Source organism: Copadichromis virginalis, linkage group LG17, assembly GCF_057382275.1.
Source record: "Copadichromis virginalis isolate Kocher_CV1m ecotype Utaka linkage group LG17, C_Virginalis_male_GT1.1, whole genome shotgun sequence".
NCBI classification, from domain to species: domain Eukaryota; kingdom Metazoa; phylum Chordata; class Actinopteri; order Cichliformes; family Cichlidae; genus Copadichromis; species Copadichromis virginalis.
In genome coordinates this window covers 21196479-21216081 of record NC_140634.1, presented here as the reverse complement: position 1 = coordinate 21216081, position 19603 = coordinate 21196479, and the positions used below count along the sequence as shown (strand labels likewise).

Genomic DNA, 19603 nt, shown 5'->3' with positions numbered 1-19603 from the left:
GCTGTAGAGGTTTAAATAAAAGTACTACACATGATAAAAGTAGATATGCCAGATTAAGCGATATTTCTTTAACTGCATGTTTGTAAATCCACTTTGCTCTTGACATGTCAGCAGGCTGTTGAGGAAGCCTATAATAAACCTCCTTCTCACCCTTAAACTGGTACAAGTTTGGAAATCTGATAGGAGGTGACTTTGTATCAAGCTGTCTGAATATACAGAGTTTTACTGATTTTTATGAGATTTGAACCTTCAAAATAAAACTCCTTTTTTTCTTTTAAACTATAGGGATTTTCAGTTTATAGAAACTGCTGAGCATACGACACAGGCTGAAGGGCAAAAAAGGAGACAAATGTAATGTGGGATCAAGAATATGTGTAGTGAAAATGAACACAAACAATTTAAAATAATGAGTGAAAATGACACAAGGACATTTTGGTGTAACTGATTAGGTGAATGCATTTAGCATGCGTACACATGATGACATTATACATGTGCAGAGAACGAACGAGATGTCTGTATTCAAAGCATATATAGTATTTAAATATTTAACTGCCTCAATATGCTGGTTTTAGTATTACTTCATGTTATTCCTGCATTGTACAAGGTGTTTTAAAAAATGGGGTGTAAAGTGTTGAATCTACATTGTTGACTTTAAGATTTTGTGTCACATGTGCTGTGCTTAAAAAACAAACAAACTAAACAGTAAATATCGTAAATTCTGCAATTGTTCTTTTTGTGTACTAGTACAGTTCTAGTCATCATGAACTCGTATTTTAAATTGAACTAAGTTGCCAAAAAGATGAACTATAAACTAAGGTATAGATAAATGTAATTATAGATATTATAAATGTTGATCTTCGTATTATATTTTTCAAAACCACTAAATTATTATATGGACTGGTTCTTACATAGTTCTTGTTTATTCTATCTAAAGAAACTGCTTTCTTACTCCAATTAGTAGAAACCTGTTCTGCATCAGGAGCCACATTATGGAAATTTGCAATGAGAGACAATTAGCATTTTTCTATATTTAACTGTGGATTGTGAGTAATTCAGTGTAAGCACATCAACAGTACTCACTTTATTTGCAAATACAAAGGTTTTATTTTGAAAGACTTGGATGGAAGCGCTTCTTCATACATGATGTAAGCTGACACCATCCACACAGACAGGCAGCAGTGAGTGGAGCAGCTGAATCTCTTGCGGAGCTAAAAATAATCAACTTTTTCCCTCTCCAACTCTCACCGTATTTTGTTTCTGTTCCTCTCCCTCCTTTCTTCCTTTCTTTTTTCTTTCCTTTGTCTGTTTTCCTTGTTTTTGTTTTTATTTGCTTTTTTTTTTTTAATTCAAGCATTCTGAATGAGACGGTGTTGATAAGGCTTATTACTTTACTCTGAGGTAAGACACTTGGTTTTATTACTACCATTGTAGTTTTCTTATTAAGCTGCTTCAATTTAAACAACTCTAAATTAGGTTCCTGAATTATCCACATGTAGTTTAAGTACTGGGCTGTATAGTGTAATGCAGGTGTTCAAGGTTAACTTACTTGTACTTCCAGGTGAAATGATGCACGTACATTAATTACATCCTTCTGTGATGGTAGTAAAAGGGAAAGTAATACGGTAATAAATAAATAAGTAAAGAAGTTAACAGTAGGCAGAAATTTGAGGTGAAACTGCTTGAAACGATACACTTCTTCTCCTGTAAGTCACACAGTGATAATTTCTCAGCAATAAGGCAACAGAATGCTGTGTAGTGGCTGCATATAAAAGTTGAACGTAACCGCCATGTAGTGATTCAGTAACTAGCCTTTGCATATTTAGTAGGGGTGCAACGATACACAAAATTCACGGTTCGGTTTGGTTCGATATTTTTTCGATACAAAAAGTTTTTTCGTGCCTTTTTAATTTATCATTTATTAAAATTATAAATATATATTTTAACTCAAAAGTACAGTTTTTAAATTTAATGTTGCTGAAACAACAAAATAAAAAAAATAAATCTATCTAATCAAGAAATCACTCATCTTTGGAAAAGAGAGTTTATTACAGAGAAATGGCTCTTTCCAAAATAAAAGCTATACTATACGCTTCTTCTGGGCTATATTCTCAGCAGCATATTAAACATATCAGGTCCCCATAAGAAGAATCATGTGCTAACGGCTGTCTAAATGACTCGGGTAAAGTTTGTAGCATGCGTGCTTGTTGTTTTTGTCTGCTTCCACTTGTCTTTGCACTAGGATGATGTCGGCGTAAATGTGCAGTCATATTCGTTGCGTTCCCACTAGTGCTGTCAGCGTTAATCTCGTTAAAATGACATTAACGCCATAACGCAGCAAATCTCCGTTAACAAGTTACCGTGGATTGCCCCGTGCTTGGGGCTGGACGGCGTCAACACGTTAACAAGCTAACTGCGCTAAAGTACTAGTTCCCACAAATTGAGCATTGCGTGGCATATCCGACATACTGTTTTACTTTTGTCCATGACACACTTACCATCAGGGTCATACTTCACATGAAAACCAAGATAGTTCCAAACGCCAGATCTGAATAAGGGTGGGGGAGGTTCAATTTTGGGTAGCATTGAGGCAGTTGCCATGTTGCAACGAGCTTCAAGAGCAGGGCTTAGCTTCTGTCTTGCTAGTTTGTACTGCGCTCAGTGGATCTGCACTCGACAGTGCAGCCTAGGCAGAGTAGTCGAACGCAGATCCACTGAGCGCTCAACACAGACAGCATCGTCAGAAGAAAAGTTGATAAAATAAATAAAAAATGTTGTATTGTTCGATACATATGCGAACCGAACCGAAAGCACTGTATCGAACGGCTCAATATCGATAGGTGCATCCAACTCTACAGGTGCAAAACCCAGAGCACGTAACTGCTAATTCATGCTAAGTAAAAGATTTGAATAAAATATTTGTTTTTCACTCACAAAAACTTAAGCACAGAATTCTTGGATGAGTTGTACCTGACAGCAAGCCATAATTACTGTTCAGTTAGTCCCATTAAAAACTGCTTCAGCAGCACAATCACAATATCCAAGTTACTGAGTAGAATTAGCGGACAAGGTCTAGCAGAGAGCTAGAAAGGGGTCACACCCCTAACCGTAATATTTAGCAGTACAATGCCAGAGTAGGTCATAAAAATGTCACTCCAGTACAGCTGTTATAAGGGGGTAACTATCCAAAGAGGCAAAATCTGTTTTTTGTTTTTTATTTTTTTTTTGGTACCAGACTGTAAAGACTGTTTTCTGTTGTAGTTTGATCATTCAACATGGGAGCATTTGGGCGTTGACTCACTTTTAGAGGCAGCCTCAAGTGGTCACTAGAGGAACTGCAGTTTTTGGCACTGGCTTCATTATCAGCCCTGGGCACTGCTGCCATTTCTACATAAGATAGAGATATGCTCTTTAATAAAAAAACAAAACAAAAAACTGTTTACTTTAATATCTGGTGAGTATTTGGATTTATTACCAAGTATAAATATTAGCTATTAGCTTAGCATACTGCATACTGTCATCTGTTGGGAGGTGTTTAATAATCTACTGATATTTTTCACATTTCCCCCCCTTGTGTTTGAGGCATATCATATCTGATTTTGTTACAGAACTAATTTTAAAAAAGGGAAAAAAGACATGTTTAGTTAGAGTCAACGCTAAAACAACACACTTCACATAAAGCCAAACCTTTGTAAATAAAGTTGAAATTTGGGGAGTTGTTGTTTCAAGTTAAACAGCTGCCCCTGCTGTTACACCCTCTACAAGAAGCCTTGTGTAGATGAATTAGTGAAATTGTGCTTCAAAATCAGTTTTAGTAATAAAGAATTATTTATGTTGTTGTGATAAGTATAAGGACGTTAAAGAGATGGGGCAGAAATCGGCATCTGGTCTGAAGGAAAAACCCTAAAACCTGGAAGACTTGGCTGGATTCCCACAAAATGAAATAGCTGGCAAAGGACAGATGCAATGATACCATAAAATATAATAAAACAGCTGGTTAAATAGTTTCAGTAAAATGAACAGTAATACATTTTTTCCTAATGTGGCCCTAATACTCTGTCGTAGGCTGCAGACTTTTCTTTTTCTCTTTTGTTCTATTCTTGGATCTTTATGATGTCACGAGTAAAGTCGAGTGCATTTAAAAACATTCTGACGATGTTGAAGATGTGCTAGTGAGGTCACAATTTTAACCCTAACCCAATGTAAAGAAGGAGGGCATTCATGTCACAGATTTGAATCGCAGAGCCTGGGGTTATTGGCTCTGCGTATTAATCAATTACAGAAGTAACAACGGCATCATGAGATCTAGGATGAGGCTTTTCCAACTCTTAATATTCACTTAACATTAAGCCACCATAAGCCGGCCGGCACATAACTGGACGGTGTCCCTGAAATAGCTCTCATGCCTCTCAGAAGCCTGAGTGTAGCACCGAGAGTGTGTGTGCACTTTGTGTGTCAGGCCACAGAAATGTCTGAACTTCAAAGCTGCTGCTGCTGCAAGATTACATAAAATGATTATTTTTTTATAAAAATTATCTCAGTTGTCTTTAGTTTAGTGTGGTTTGCGATGTGTTGGCTGATTTGGGGCCTTATTTTTCCAGACTGACTCAGGACTCATATGGAGCAGTTGGATGGCGGCAGGGCCTTGTCATTTTGTGGCAACAACAGCACTGCCTACAGTGTGAAAAATGGCGTGCTGAATAATCCGTGCTTCGTGGATGCTCTCAACCTGGTTCCTCATGTCTTCCTGCTCTTCATCACCTTCCCCATCCTCTTCATTGGTATGTAACACACTGCTGTATTTGTGACTCTTAGAAAAAAAAGTTTTTCTTCTTGGAAACTGCTTTTAATTTTTCATGTAATTAATTTATGATAAATGTCAAGTGGGAGATTTTTTCAGATTTGTTATGGAATGATTCAGGTGTATTTTGAAGGACTAAATAAAGAAAAGAAACATTTTCACAGGTAAATACTTATCTGCATTATGAACACAAAAGAGTTTTGGTATATCTGCAGCATAAAGTCACAGCTGTGGACCCTGTGTTATGTTTTAGTGTTCCCTGCTTATATCTCTTAAAGCGTCGCCTTCATTACTGGAGTTCACTACAGTTGTCAAGACTGAACTAATCCAGTGAGGATTACTGGATCTGAGTCAAATAGACTGTTTTGATCTTTCTTCTTATTGTGTCACATGCACTTCATTGTGTTTAATGGATATTGGTCTATACATATTCTAGGTGTCAGCTATTGTTTTTGGATATGCATTTTGAAGCCTCTGTATTAGTGTTTTGGCTCCTGCTGGATTTTGGACCCAGAGTTTTGGGTGAGAGTGCTATCATCTGAGGCTAGTAAGCTGTATTAGCAAGCTGCATTTATGTAAACTATGGGTGTGATGTGGAGCTATGTTGTCAGGAGCACTTTGCTCCTGGTAGAGTCTCCTAAGACAAATTGAATCAGGGTGAGATGTCAGACAAAAAGCTGACAAGCCCTTTGATGAAAAACAAAATTAAGACTCCAGTTTACCCTGCATAGGACAGGGTCAATGGGGCCCCACGCTGGTGCCAGAACAGAGGTAGGCTTTTTGCCTCTTGTATAACAGTTTTTTTCCCAGTCATTGAGAGCGTTGCTTCCATGCACCTTTTGTCCAGACTTACCCAGCTTTCATGTTTTTTGTCACCCCTACAGGGGTGTTACTGGGAGGAACGGCCTACCCGATCTGACTGTTATTGAACCTCTGTACTAATGACATTTGGTTAGTTGATTTTTGTTAGCAAGTGATTAATTGCGTAATAGTCATCCTCATAATGGTGAATCAGGGACACTGATGTTATGTTTCAAACATTTTGAACTGCAAATGTACCAAATTTGATCCAACAGAAATGAAGGCCCTGTGGGGTAAAATAAAAAACTAATATTTACTATGTCATAGTATTAGATATTTTAAGAAACCATTACCTTTGGGATTTAACTAAAATTAATCAATTGTTACTTGTGAGATTGGAGCTGATTGGAGTTTAGTTCCACACTCAATAACATCTCTATCGCTCAGTGAACTCATCATTTCCCTGCAGTTATGGCGTTTAGCTGAGAAAGGTCGCGGGGTTTATCGGAGCTGACATTTTTTAAAGGCCAAAAGAGCATCTTCATTTAAAGTATGAAGCAATATGACAGCGTCTCAACTTGTTTCTCAACAGCATAGGAGAAAAAGATTTGCTTCAGGGCTGGATTTAAAGTTAGTGTTTTGGTAACATTTGTATTGACGCTTTCTTAGTTCAGAAATTCTGGCTATACTTTAGCTTTTTTTTTAGGTCTTATAACATTTTGAAGAAGGGCCAAATATAACCAATGAACTGATAGACTGGGACCAAAAAAACCCCATATTGGCCTAGCCATTTCGAGTCAAGATTTCAGCTATGAAGCAAACTGACCGAACCCAGCAGTCGTTAACAAGCATTTTTTTTTCTTGTAGTCATTATTTTCCCATCAAAGAAAGCATATGAGGCTACTGAAAGAAGGAGGAGAACTTAATTGCATGGGAAACATGGCAGGAAGGCAATGATCATAAGGCCAGTTTGATTCATTCGTGTTTACGACTAAAAATAGATGCTTGTGAAGTGTAAAATATGTTTAGGAGCATGTGAATGAATAAAGAAAATATAGGTTTCAGCCAAGCAGCCCCTATAGTTTTTAATACAACACCAGTAAAGATGTTCTGCACATTTAGATTACTTTTAAAATGAACAGTATAAATGTACCAATAAATTATATCCATCCATACATCCATCCAGCTACTTTCTGCCACTTATCACTTTAAAGAAATGAAACCTTTTTTTCATGGGATAGTAAAATATATAAGGTGACATTAAAATAGTGATTTGCTGACTTCAATTGCCTGACAGGGATGTGGTCAGAAAGTGTCTGGAAAGAAAGGAACAAAAACCCTTTTCTAGGGCTTTGAAGTGAATGATGAAATCCCTTGTCTGACTTGTCTGAGCTGTGTTACTGTAATCTTCTATTCTAGCATGACTCTGTGTAATCTGACTGACTGAGCAGATGTGTGGGTGATTTTAACTTTCCCTGTTGTGCTCGCTCGCTTGGGAATACACACACGTGCACTGTTTTTGCTATCTTTGTGCGGTCGCTCATTGACATGATGCGTTTTCTTGCCCTTCTTTAACCCCAGCCATTAAGCAAAATCTTAACATGAAAAATGCAAATGTTTTGAAGATCTGTCACATGTACTCCTATCAGATATGTCCTTGTGATAATAGTTTTGAGACAAACATTGGTCCTCAGAAAGATAGCAAAACACAGACACGCGCGCACACACACACACACACACACACACACACACACACACACTATAATTTCAGAGGACAAGCATTACATTAAAAATATGTTTTTATTTGTAAATGCGATGATTTCTGATATGATTCATGTTTAAGAAAACACATCTCCATCTGTAAAAAGAAAAAAGCGTTAGGTCCCCACAACATGACAAAAACTTGGAGCACACACACATATCCTTAAAGGCAGTATCTTGACACGAATGTCATCATTAAGCTGTTTTGAGGAGTGGTTAAGATGGGATTAGATTGATGGTTCAGTGATCCACTGGGATCTTGGCTGTTGTTGCTGGAACAAGTAAAACACACAGGAACAAAAGAGCAGTCAAAATCAGTACTGGCAAATTATTAATTGAGAATATTGTGTGGGTTAGGTTTGAAAATATTAATATTCAAGTTCCTACACACCCATTTACTCTTCGTTTGATTTTTCCCTTGTTAGACAATGAAAAGAAAACTAAATATGAGTAATGACAAAAAGAAAAATGCCAGAAAAATTAAAGAAAACAGAAAAGAAGTAAGAAGAAAGAGGTTGAAGAATGACGAGGTATCGATCAAACTAACAAACAAGAATGAAATATGTATTTATTAAAGGTTTCGAGTCATTGCAGGGAATAACTTACTGAATGCTTGGCTGGTTATCTGTGTTGTTTGCGTTTGTGTGTCTCGGTGTAGTCAGTATTTTATGGGAATGGTTCTGACCATAAGCCCTCAGCTCTCTCCCCGAGGACTCACTAATTGATGCTTCCTGGTTGTAGTTTTTCATGGTCTCTGTGCCCTAAGGCTCCAAAATGGCTTCAGTCCATTGAGTTAAGAGCAGAATCAAATCTAATAATAGAGACTGGTGGAATAAATTAAACTCTATTACTAAAGCAGCAAGACTTTAATTACATGTAGAAGTAAATGCTGTAGAAAAAAGGCAGACTTGGAAAAAGTCCATATGCAAGCAATTTGATAATTACATACTTACTCAAATTTATTTTCAAGCACAGATAATAAATATTTGATGGGTACAAGATTGCCTAACATGAATTTATTAAGAATATAATTAGCAGTTTGGACTTTAACATAATTAGTAGTTGCTGCCTTATTGAACGACTGTATCATTGATTGAATATGTCTTAATACATAAGGTACTTGGTACCTGAATATACACTCACCTGACACTCTATTAGGTACATCTTACTTGTACTGGACTGAATTATTTTTTGCCTTCAGAACTGCTTTAATTCTTCATGGCTTTGATTCAACAAGGTGCTGGAAACTTTACTCAGAAATACTGGCCCACGTTGATATGAAGGTATAACCATTGCTGAAGATATTTTTGGGCTGCACATTCATCATGTAAATCTCCCAATTCACCACATCCCAAAGGTACTGGATAGTATTGAAATTATGGAGACCATTTAAGTAAAGTCATCTCACCATAATGTTTATGGAACCAATTGGAAATGATCAGAGTTTTGTGACATGGCATGTTGTCCAGGTGGAACCACATTCAGAAGATGTTTGTGCCAAATTCTGACCCTCTAATCTTAATGTTGGAGCAGAACTTTGGACTCATCAAGGTGAAAAGACGGATTCTTATATAATGCATTTCTACTTTACAAAAGCACTTTCTACCTAGTGTTTGGCCACATTCATACTCACATGAACACATCGGGAAGGAGCTTGGGGTGTAGTACCTTCCCTTAGGCACACATGCGATTTTGAGTAGCCAGGGGTCAAATTAGTAGATGGCCTGCTCTAACTCCTAAGCTACAGTCATCTCAGTTTCTCGAACCTCATCAGACCAGACAATGTTGTTCCTACTACTGTCAAGTTTTTGGGAGCCTGTGTGAATTGGCACCTACATTTTCTGTTCTTAGCTGACAGGACCTGGTGTGGTCTTCTGCTGCTTGAAGGTTTGATGTGGTCTTCTACCTTGGTAGCTACGAGTGGTTATTTGACTTACTGTTGCCTTCCTATCAGTTTGCAGAAGACTTATCATTTTCCTCTCACTTTTGGCATCAACAAGGCATTTTCGATAAGTTATCTTCTATGGGCCATTCTCTGTAAACCCTAGAGATGGTTATGTGGGAAAATACAAGCAAACCAGGAGTTTCTGAAACACACAGGCCAGCTCATCTGACAACAACCATGCCACATGGAAAGTCAGTTAAATGACCTTTCTTCCCCATTCTGATACTCAGTTTGAAGTTCAGCAGATTGTCCTGACCATGTTTACGTGCCTTAATTTGTTTTAATTTGCGGTCTATGGAACGCCAGGACTGCCATAATGAATTAATTAAATACACCATTAAATAATTAATTAAATGTGGCAATAATTAATTAAAATTGGAATTAATTAATTAAATAAATAGTTATGACACATGTAATTAATTAATTATTGACACATTTAATTAATTATTTATGTATTTCACATTTTAATTAATTATTGACACATTTAATTAATTAATTATTGACACATTTAATTAATTATTTATGTATTTCACATTTTAATTAATTATTGACACATTTCATTAATTATTGACACATTTAATTAATTATTTAATGATATATTTATTTATTTCATTTTGGCAGTCCTGACGCCTGGCTCTCATCATGAAATAATTTTATCTGTCAGCCTCACCCATCAAACTCAGGGGGCGGGGTTAACGCTGATCGAGTCAAAACCATTGCTTTGGCCTGGTGGCCATTGTTTCTAGCACACAACAACCGGCATGTGGAAGCTAACAGAACTGAGCTTTGAAAAACCCTGTTTGTGTGTTACCAAATACCGTTTTAAAATTTTTTTAGCCGAGAATGTAGTGGTTTAATCTTCATGTGTCTGGTCGGTTTGTCAAGATACAGCCTCTTTGCAAAAGTGTTTCGATGATTTCGGAGATGTCCGCCCAGTCTCACGGCAAAGCGTGGGATAGACCCGCTCGCCTCGCAAGCAATCCCACCGACAAAGCGCAGGCCCCGGTACACAGCTGTAGTAACCCCCGCTGACTTCTTTTACTGAGGTTATATTTATCGATGTTTTATTTCCTGATGTTCTTATGTGTCCTACGTGTTTCAGTCGCCAATTCTGAATTATAACTAACATTAAAAACATGTTTAAGGAGGAGAGAGAGCAAATAAATCTGTTTAACATCTGATCTTTGGGTTTTTGTTCAGTAATCAGCGTGACCTGTGTATAAACGCATAAAAGAGATAACGTTGGTGTTTCCGTCATGTAGTAACTGCTGGCTTTAACTGTACAAAGGTTGTTCGACACTATGAAACACATACAGACTTCATGATGTTCGGCTAATATTTTTATTGTGAATATTAATCATGCTGACCTCGCTCTGTACACCACGCAGCGAGGTCAGCATATCCACGATATCCTCAGCTCCATGAGTTAACACAAAGTTTCCCAGCTGACTATCTAACTGCCAACTATTCCAGAGACGTGAAAATATACAGCATAAAGAAAAGTGTAAGAGACTCAGCAGCAGATTAGAATAAAAGTTATACATTTAATAAATCACCAAATGAATCCAAGAAACGAGCAAACCTGTTCCGACAATTTGAATTTGTATTCCCTCAGCTGCAGACTCGCTGCTGTTTAAATGTTTGAAAAGGAAGATTAGATATAAAAAACGTCAAACATAGACTCAGTCTGCCTTCACATTTGATATGAGGCCAGCACGTATAGTGGCCTCAGCAGGCTATTACTGAAATACACGTGCTATATCATAAACTATGATATAAACAGGGAGGTCCTATTAACATGTTTAGTTTTAAAGGACACCTTCCTGCCTTTAGTCTCCTTCATGAGCAGTATTAGTTTTCTTCTAACATCCAGAAGTCTGCACAATGTGTTTCATAGTTTGTAACAAGCCTTTGACAGGTAAACATAACATGACCGAAAAAGCAAAAAAAAAAAAAAAAAAAAAAAAAGAGAGAGAGTGTTGACATAAGAAGAGAAAATGCTCTCAATTATGGAGACAGGCAAATGGTTCATTTATGTTTGATGTGTGTTTATTCCTCCCTAAATATCGTCGGTGAAGTTTGCCATGCATGTCAGATTTTCCTGCGCATTTTTATACCTCTGCCAACAGAGAGAGAAAAAAAAATCACATTCTAACAGACAGCTGGTGCTTAGAATACAGTTGAATAACTATTAAAAAACAGATGATATTTAGATGATAGTTCAGTCTAACACATGTGCCAGTGAACCATTAAACGTCTGTGAAACTATGCAGTTATGAAACGTAACTTTAACCTCAGCCAAACCGATTTGCTCAGTTGTAAATAAAACAGCGAAGTAAACGTGACCCGACAGACAGAACCTGAGTGAATGAAGTCCAGCGTTTAACCACTGAGAGCTAAAACTCAGCTGAGGTTTGAAAGCTGTGTGCCGGTGATTGGACATCAGCCGCTGATAAAGCTGTTCGCCTATAAAGTGCTCTGTAAGGAAACGAGCTCCAGCAGCTCTGCGCTCGGGGAAAACACTATATTTACTTATCTTGTGCAGAAAAATGCGCTGACATTGCTTTATATCGAGGACCGGCTGCCCAGTTAAACTGTGACTATCACCAGGTAACGTAGGCGTGTTTCTTGAATTAGCAGCAGGTGTTAAACAGCTGACAGATGAGGAGGAGGATGCATGCAGGTAAACTGAGGGTCTGTTGAGCTGATCGCTGGTTTCGTGAGAAAAATGTCAGCTCGTTCTTTATGTTACAGAAGCACAGAGACACAAGACCAGGCGGAAAGAGACGATCGTTCGGTGAAAATGAGAATCTGCGAATGCAACATGTGGAACACGGAGAGTGGAATATGTAAACAAACCGGTTAACGTAACCCCCTCGGTGCACTCTGCATGCTAATTGTTAGCAGAGCTAGTGAAATCTCTGAAAACATCTGAGCACTTTTGCAAACATGTTCTATGTTGACAACCTGACCAGACATACGTCGCGACATTCGCGGCTAAAACACTGTTAAAAGTGTAGCTGGTGACAGAAAAACGGGGTATTTTAAAACTACACCACCACCATTGCTGCCTGTGATTTGATCTGCATTCTGGGATAACTGGCTGCCCCAAGTCTACACAAGCAATCGATTTTCTAGGATCGACCTGTTTTGACTTACTTTGCACGGCAACCAATCAAATGTTAGAGAAGCTGCATGGGCAGCGTTAACCCCGCCCCCTGAGTTTGATGGGTGAGGCTGACAGATAAAATTATTTCATGACGAGAGCCAGGCGCCAGGACTGCCAAAATGAAATAAATAAATATATCATTAAATAATTAATTAAATGTGTCAATAATTAATTAAATGTGTCAATAATTAATTAAAATGTGAAATACATAAATAATTAATTAAATGTGTCAATAATTAATTAATTACATGTGTCATAACTATTTATTTAATTAATTAATTCCAATTTTAATTAATTATTGCCACATTTAATTAATTATTTAATGGTGTATTTAATTAATTCATTATGGCAGTCCTGGCGTTCCATAGTGGTCAAGTATTGTTCCAATTTGCTTAAAAAAGCAGCCGAACAGGTGTACCCAGTAAAGTATATTACAGTTTTTTCTGATGGCTTAAGCACATTTTTTGTAACTATTGGCTATTTTTGCAAAACTCTACACACAAATAAGAAAACTCTTCACCCAATCAGCAAAACATTGTAGTTTTCTTGTAAAAGCGAACAACTCTTGCTTAGCTCTCCACACCTTTGTAAAAATGGTATTTTGGTATCCAACAGTTAACACAAGCCATCATATTAATAAGCACACAATGCACCAACTAAACACTGATGGTATGAATAAAAAACACATCTGGCTTTTCCTTTCTCTGTGCACAAGGTAGGCTATGTCAGTTTGAGCTCATACTTCTGTCATAGATCCATAAGTATAGAGGGATCCAAACTTCAAGTACTGGTGTTTATCCAAACACATCAAAACAAACACAAGTGTTTATTTCCAAGTATAGGATTATTTGCAATCGCCATAATGACTATATGGGTTACTTGGCCTGCAGTGAACATGCTTCCTCTGCCCCCAGCATCTGGTTGTCTAGCAATTCTGTAAAGTAACAATTTCAGTATTTTTACATCAATGGTATTGGTGTGTTTGTCATCAGCATATGGCAGTGCTACAAATCTTAGTGCAAAGTGACTGTACTAACCGATTCTCATTTCGAAATGTCCTTATGATGCCTGCTACAGTGTAGCGGCCCAAGTTAGGCTGAACCCGTTGGCCAGCTTCCCTCAGGGTCATTCCATGGTTGAATACATGGTCCACTATTGTAGCTCTGATGTCATCAGTAATTCTATTTCTTACTCTTCTTACCCTTCCTCCTCCCCCTCCTCTTGCTCCTCCTTGTCCTCTTCCTATAACTTCACCTCCTTGTCCTTGTTGTCCTCTTTGTCCTACTGCTTCACCTCCACGTCCTCTTCCTCGGCCTCCTCTAATTCTCACTCGTCTCACTCTTCCTGCTCCCTCCATTGTACTCCACACGGACAGCTTACCTGTAGCTTATTTATAGTGCTTAGGCTGATTGGAAAGTGAACTAATTATCTAAAACAGTTTTCACATGTGGCAGTGTGCCCGACAGTTGGCAAAATACTGTAAATAATAGCCATAAATGTGTATAGTTTTGTTAGGAGTGTGTTGATCATTTGGAAATTGAGTGTAAAGCAGTGAGTTGTGTTTACAGTTCTGCAGAAAGAGTGCTGTGCAGTGGATTGTAGCTACAGGTTTGCAAAGTGTGTGTTACAAAATGGCAAACTGAGTGCAAAGCAGTGTTTGTGCTTTTACTTTTGCAAACTCGGTGAGTGATTTTGGTATAAGTATTAATAGTTTTTGAAATTGTGCTATAAGAATCACAGTTAGGGTTTAAGCATTCAGAAAAAACTGTAACTGTACTAGTGATAGTTTCTCTTTGTCTTTTCTAACTGCCAGAATATATTAATATGTTAAGATTTGAAGGTTAAATCTGGTCCTAATTTATCAAAGTATTCACTATTTTGTATGGTTGGAACTAATATTATGCATTACTTCTGTGACTTTTCACAGTTGGGCTCTTTCTAGATTGCACATGCTTTCAGGACCTCTCTTTTACAGTTTTTTTGTAACATAACATGAAATAAATATGACGTGAATTTTGTTGTCCTCTTAAGTTAACATATCTTCCCAAAAGATTCCTGATGCATTTAAAAGCATGGTTTGGAGTTGTTTTGATCATACACACAAATGCAGAGATTTTCAAAGGTCAAAGTTGTAAGTGTTGTCATGTGTGATTCATGTTTATGTTTAAAGTTATTTTCTTCATCCGTGAACAATGATTTTCACTCGGTTATGACATGAATATAAACCAGCAGAATTACTTGGAGAGTGAAAGTAAATTGATGCAAATCGGTTGTGCTTTGAAGTCACATTTATAAACAAATTTTTTGGATCCACCATCTATTTTTTTTTTTTTGCTTCTGTTACGCTTTTCTGCACACACTCTCACCTCTGACAACATCACAAGCTCGGATGCACTGTCTTGTGTTTTTGTCCAACAGGTTGGGGCAGTCAGAGCTCTAAAGTCCAGATCCATCATAACACATGGCTTCATTTCCCTGGGCACAACATGAGGTGGATCCTCACCTTCTTGCTGCTATTAGTCCATGTCTGTGAGTTTTCAGAAGGCATCGTCTGCAACATGTGAGACCTCAGAATGTTTTTTTTAATCAAACATAAGCAAATAAAAAGAAGCTTTTTTTGTTTTTTAGTTGTCTTTAGTTAAATAAATGGTTTGCATGTTAATTATTATATATTTTGTGTTTGCCTCTTACTGTAGGGTGATGGGTACCAACCACCTCCATCTCTTCATGCCAGCATTCATGGGTTTTGTAGCAGCCACAACATCAGTCGTTTACTACCACAACATAGAAACATCCAACTTTCCCAAACTGCTGCTTGGTAAGACAGTGAGGGGCGCTTAATATGACCCATTTTGTTTATTTGACCAAATAAACAGCCAAGCAATTCTGTTTAGTCAATATAAAAGAGGATAATTAAGATTAGCACCCCTTCCTTAATTAAAACAGAAAAAACAAAAATATAAACCAATTAACTTGGTTTCAAATTATCAACCTTCCCTTTGGAATTTTAACAAATAATTATAATCATAAAACAAAATGCAGGAGGTTGAGTGAGGAGTATCTATCAAAAAACGGACGCTCATTAGATGCAAGGATGTTTCAACAACAATGGCAGGTTAGCATGTGGATGTTTTGCAGACATTTCATGTGAAATTTGCTAATCCTAAGAATATAGACGTGCCTCGCTAGAGTTCATCCACTTTCTCAGCATTTCCTGAGATTATTTCCTCTGTTTGCTAGGTGGTATATACTGAATCTATAAGCAGGTACTTCTCTTGAAGGCTTGTGAAAGCAATATCAACACTAGCTCCATCCATTATCTCCATCCAGATGAGTGTTTTAGCTTAGGTTCATGTATAATCTACAAACATCTGCCACACTGGCAATAAAGTGGACTATTAAGCAGCACCTATTGCTGACAAGTTAAAGATCAAAAGGTTTATTGGGTAATGACAAGCCAATAGGGAAGGAGATATCAGTCACAGTGATTCTTGGGGACAGTTCAGGTTACGCCAAAGAGAGGTGGTCCACAGAACTGTTTAAGAGGGTTTTGCTCAGAGTGTGTGTGGTAGGTTTGGGCAAGATACTTGGAAAGGGGCCATTTGTCTGTTTTGCACCATCGAATAGAGTTGTTGCATGGTGTGACGGCCAAAGGGTGGGAATCCGAGACTTCACCTGGACTCAGAGAGAGTTGAAAAACAAAGCAGTAAACAGACCAGTGCGAGTGTGACATACAAATTATATTGCACGTTTGAAAAGGCATGTGAATTGACCATAAAAACTGTGAATGTGCATCCTGGTGTAAACAGAAAGCAAAGGCATGCCCAACTAGGAATGAATGGTTGATGTTTTCATGGTTTCCAAGAATCTTATTTTCTGCATAGTCAACACTCAAAATAGACTTTTAATATGTGCTCCCTGGGAGGAGTTCCAGAAGGTCCGTTTCAATGACCTAAAGTTGTTTTTGTGTGGACAAGAGGCCAAAATACAAAGAAAAATTCAGCTTTTTAGGGTACTGTATGATCTTCCAAAGCACAAATATGATAGCAGTGATGCGGCATCTGTGACTGTCATGCTGCTTTTTGTCTCTTTTCTCAAAGTCCTTTTCATCTACTGGGTGCTGGCATTCATCACAAAGTCCATAAAGTTGTGGAAATTTGCTGAGGACAAAGGTGCAGCACAGTATCTCAGGTTGTACATCACTGCACTGTTAGTGATCCTGTATGGACTTCTGATGGCCGTGGAGATCAACGTCATCAGAGTGAGGGTGAGGAAATACATTTCACGCTACGTCGGTTTAGTTCAAGGAGCTTTGTTTCTTGTAGATTGCAATCATCCTGGCATCCCAAAATAGTTTTGTTTTTCTTGTTTTTTCCTGTGTAGTTAATTTTGTTAATTTTGTCTTTGTGTCTTCTAGAAATATGTATTCTTTGCGAACCCTCAGAAAGTTAAACCACCAGAAGATTTACAGGATTTGGGGGTTCGTTTTCTGCAGCCTTTTGTCAACCTGCTGTCAAAGGTAGATTTTCAGAACCATTATTAACACAAAAAGGTTAAAATGCAAATTCTAAAGTATATAATTAAAATAATCTGTCAGTGCGCCACACGGCAGCTGTGGCTACAATGTAGCTTGCCATCACTAGTGTGTGAATGGGTGGATGACTGAACGTGTAAAGCGCTTTGGAGTCTTTATGGACTATGTAAAGCGCTATACAAATACAGGCCATTTACCATTTACCATTTTAATATTTAGACCACAAGTACTAAAAACCAAGAGAAGGAACTTATTTTGTGTTTTAATGCCTCGTAACCCGTGTGGTGTCCTCGGGTCAAAAATGGTCCCTAGGTGAATGGCAAACAAGTATATGGGAATCCCGAGGACACCACACGGTCAATATTGAGTGTGGCAAGTTTTTACTGGAACGCAACTTGGCAGCACAGCACAGAAAATTCTTGGCTCGTTTTTTAGGCGACATATTGGTGGATGAATCCTCTCATCATCGGAGCCCATAAGAGGCCTATAGAGCTGAAGAAGATAGGCAAGCTGCCCATCGCCATGAGAGCCCTCACCAACTACCTGCGGCTTAAAGACGCCTATGAGGATCAGAGGGTGAGCACATGGAAGCCGTAAAATAATTTAATTTCACTGCAGTGATTTCCAGTGGTTGTTCTAAATTAAAATATACAGATCTAATTAATTTCTCTGCTTTTTCCTTCTATCCTCCGCCCTCACAGACACCTGAGGACCCAGATAGGTCTCCATCGATCTGGCGCTCCATGTATCGAGCATTTGGCCGTCCCATCCTGCTCAGCAGCACCTTCCGCTACTTGGCAGATCTGCTGGGCTTTGCTGGGCCCCTCTGCATCTCTAGGATCGTTCAGCAGCTAAATTCTGAAAAAGATGTTCCAGAAGGCAACACAACGGTGAGTGTTTAAGATGTATGACCTTTAAGAAAAGACGCCTTAGTACTGTTTACACAAGGCCAGCAGATTTTTTCTACACAAACACATTTGTTTATGGACTTCTGTATAACGGAGGGTTCAACCTTTCTTTCTTTCAAGCTTTTTTCCATCATCACTGGTTGCATAATTACAGTTCATTATGGAATATTACGGCGTGTTACGAAGTCTGTTTTTTTATTGTATAGTGTGTTTTATATGACTGGTTCGGACTCTAGAGTCATTTAAATTTTGGGTTTCTTCGTGTTTTATTTTTTAATTTCAGTTAGATTTCCTGCCTTTGCTCTTTTTCCCGCCGTGTCATTTCCACATAGTGTTCAGTTAGCAAATCAGCCTCCTGTGTGGACTTAATACTTGTAACTAGAGATGGCACGATACCACTTTTTTATGTCCGATACCGATATCATAAATTTGGATATCTGCCGATACCGATATGAATCCGATATAGTGTTTTTTAATCAACAAAACTGTTTTTTTTTAAATATCTTGCTGCATTTTGTATAAGTTCATACTCAAGTTTAAAACAACAACTACACTAAAGCTATTCTGTTATACCTGTATGCAAAAAAAATATATTTCATAGTTCAGCAATACTGATCAATCTAATAAACTCAAACCTACACCATCCTCCCTATTCTGGTATTTTAAAGAGTACTTAGCATAAATATTAAGCAACCTAACTAATAGGGTTCCAACTCCCAGCAACAACAAAAATAAATAAATAAAAAATAGGGAACCACCCCTCACGCTCCACCTCATGATGCTTAATCGACGTAATCAACCTTAATTTGATGCAGTGTGAAAAAAAATGCACAGAAATCAATTATTTTTCAAGAAATATTAAATAGATTCAACATCTTTCTTCAACAGAATTGCAGACTGCACAGATGGTACCTTCCCAAAGGAAAAAGTACTATAGCTTACTAGGGTATATATATTAGACTTAATAGTTACTATATACAGTAATTGACTTCTATTCATTTTACATCAAATTAAAACTTTGGGTGTCAGATAATTATTTATTAAAAGCTTGACATTTTAAATGAGAATAAGAAAGAAAAGTATGTCTTTGTGCCCCCTTTTCCCAGTTAATGCCCTATCGGCCCCCCTGGCTAAACTTTGCTAGATCCGCCCCTGCACAGTTACCAGCGTCAGCTACGTAGAAAAAGATCCTCGAGTAGAAAGTAATATTAAATAAATTCTAACAACAGCTGATCAAGCTTAAACGTGCTGCTGTTGTTCAGCCGCTGGTTTCCTCTTTCTGGTGCAAAGTGGGCCAAAAGCAAACTAGAGACACGGACTCGCGACAGAAAAGCCGATCAGCTGATCGTTAAGCAGTTTCATGATTGAAGTAGCAGCCGGAGAGCGAGAGGCAGTCGCTCCATATATCGCTTGTTAAGCTTAACGCAGGAATGCTTTACAAACATTCAGAGATGGACTTACACACTTGCTTTACTTCTCTCGGGAAAACTTTGTCGGAGATGAAATGCCGGGTTGCTAGCGAAGCTCCAAATGCTATCCAGACCACCGACAGGTCCCGCATGCCACAGCCGCTCTATCACGTGATGCATACTGCTCCGACCTAACGTTCTGAGGTGAGTTACAGCGTGTTGCAAGTTTTGTGAGGTGCTTTCGTGATATTTAATGGATCGGATTACATTTTTTATTT

The 19603-nt window shown here is 38.0% G+C and overlaps 1 protein-coding gene across 5 annotated transcripts in view; it reads left to right on the top strand.

Annotated features, from left to right (window-relative positions):
• Nucleotides 1–1179: 1179 nt before the first annotated feature.
• abcc9 (ATP-binding cassette, sub-family C (CFTR/MRP), member 9) overlaps nucleotides 1180–19603 on the top strand; it is a 78637-nt gene continuing 60213 nt past the window's right edge. For all 5 annotated transcript variants that reach the window (XR_014915972.1, XR_014915971.1, XM_085436636.1 and 2 more), the window contains exons 1-8: nucleotides 1180–1398; nucleotides 4599–4778; nucleotides 14893–15034; nucleotides 15171–15292; nucleotides 16575–16741; nucleotides 16892–16993; nucleotides 17444–17584; nucleotides 17710–17898. Coding sequence is in view for 3 of the 5 variants with exons in the window: in XM_085436636.1 (XP_085292762.1) it covers nucleotides 4616–4778; nucleotides 14893–15034; nucleotides 15171–15292; nucleotides 16575–16741; nucleotides 16892–16993; nucleotides 17444–17584; nucleotides 17710–17898 (1026 nt within the window). In the remaining 2 variants the exon portion in view is untranslated. The remainder of the gene's footprint in view (nucleotides 1399–4598; nucleotides 4779–14892; nucleotides 15035–15170; nucleotides 15293–16574; nucleotides 16742–16891; nucleotides 16994–17443; nucleotides 17585–17709; nucleotides 17899–19603) is intronic.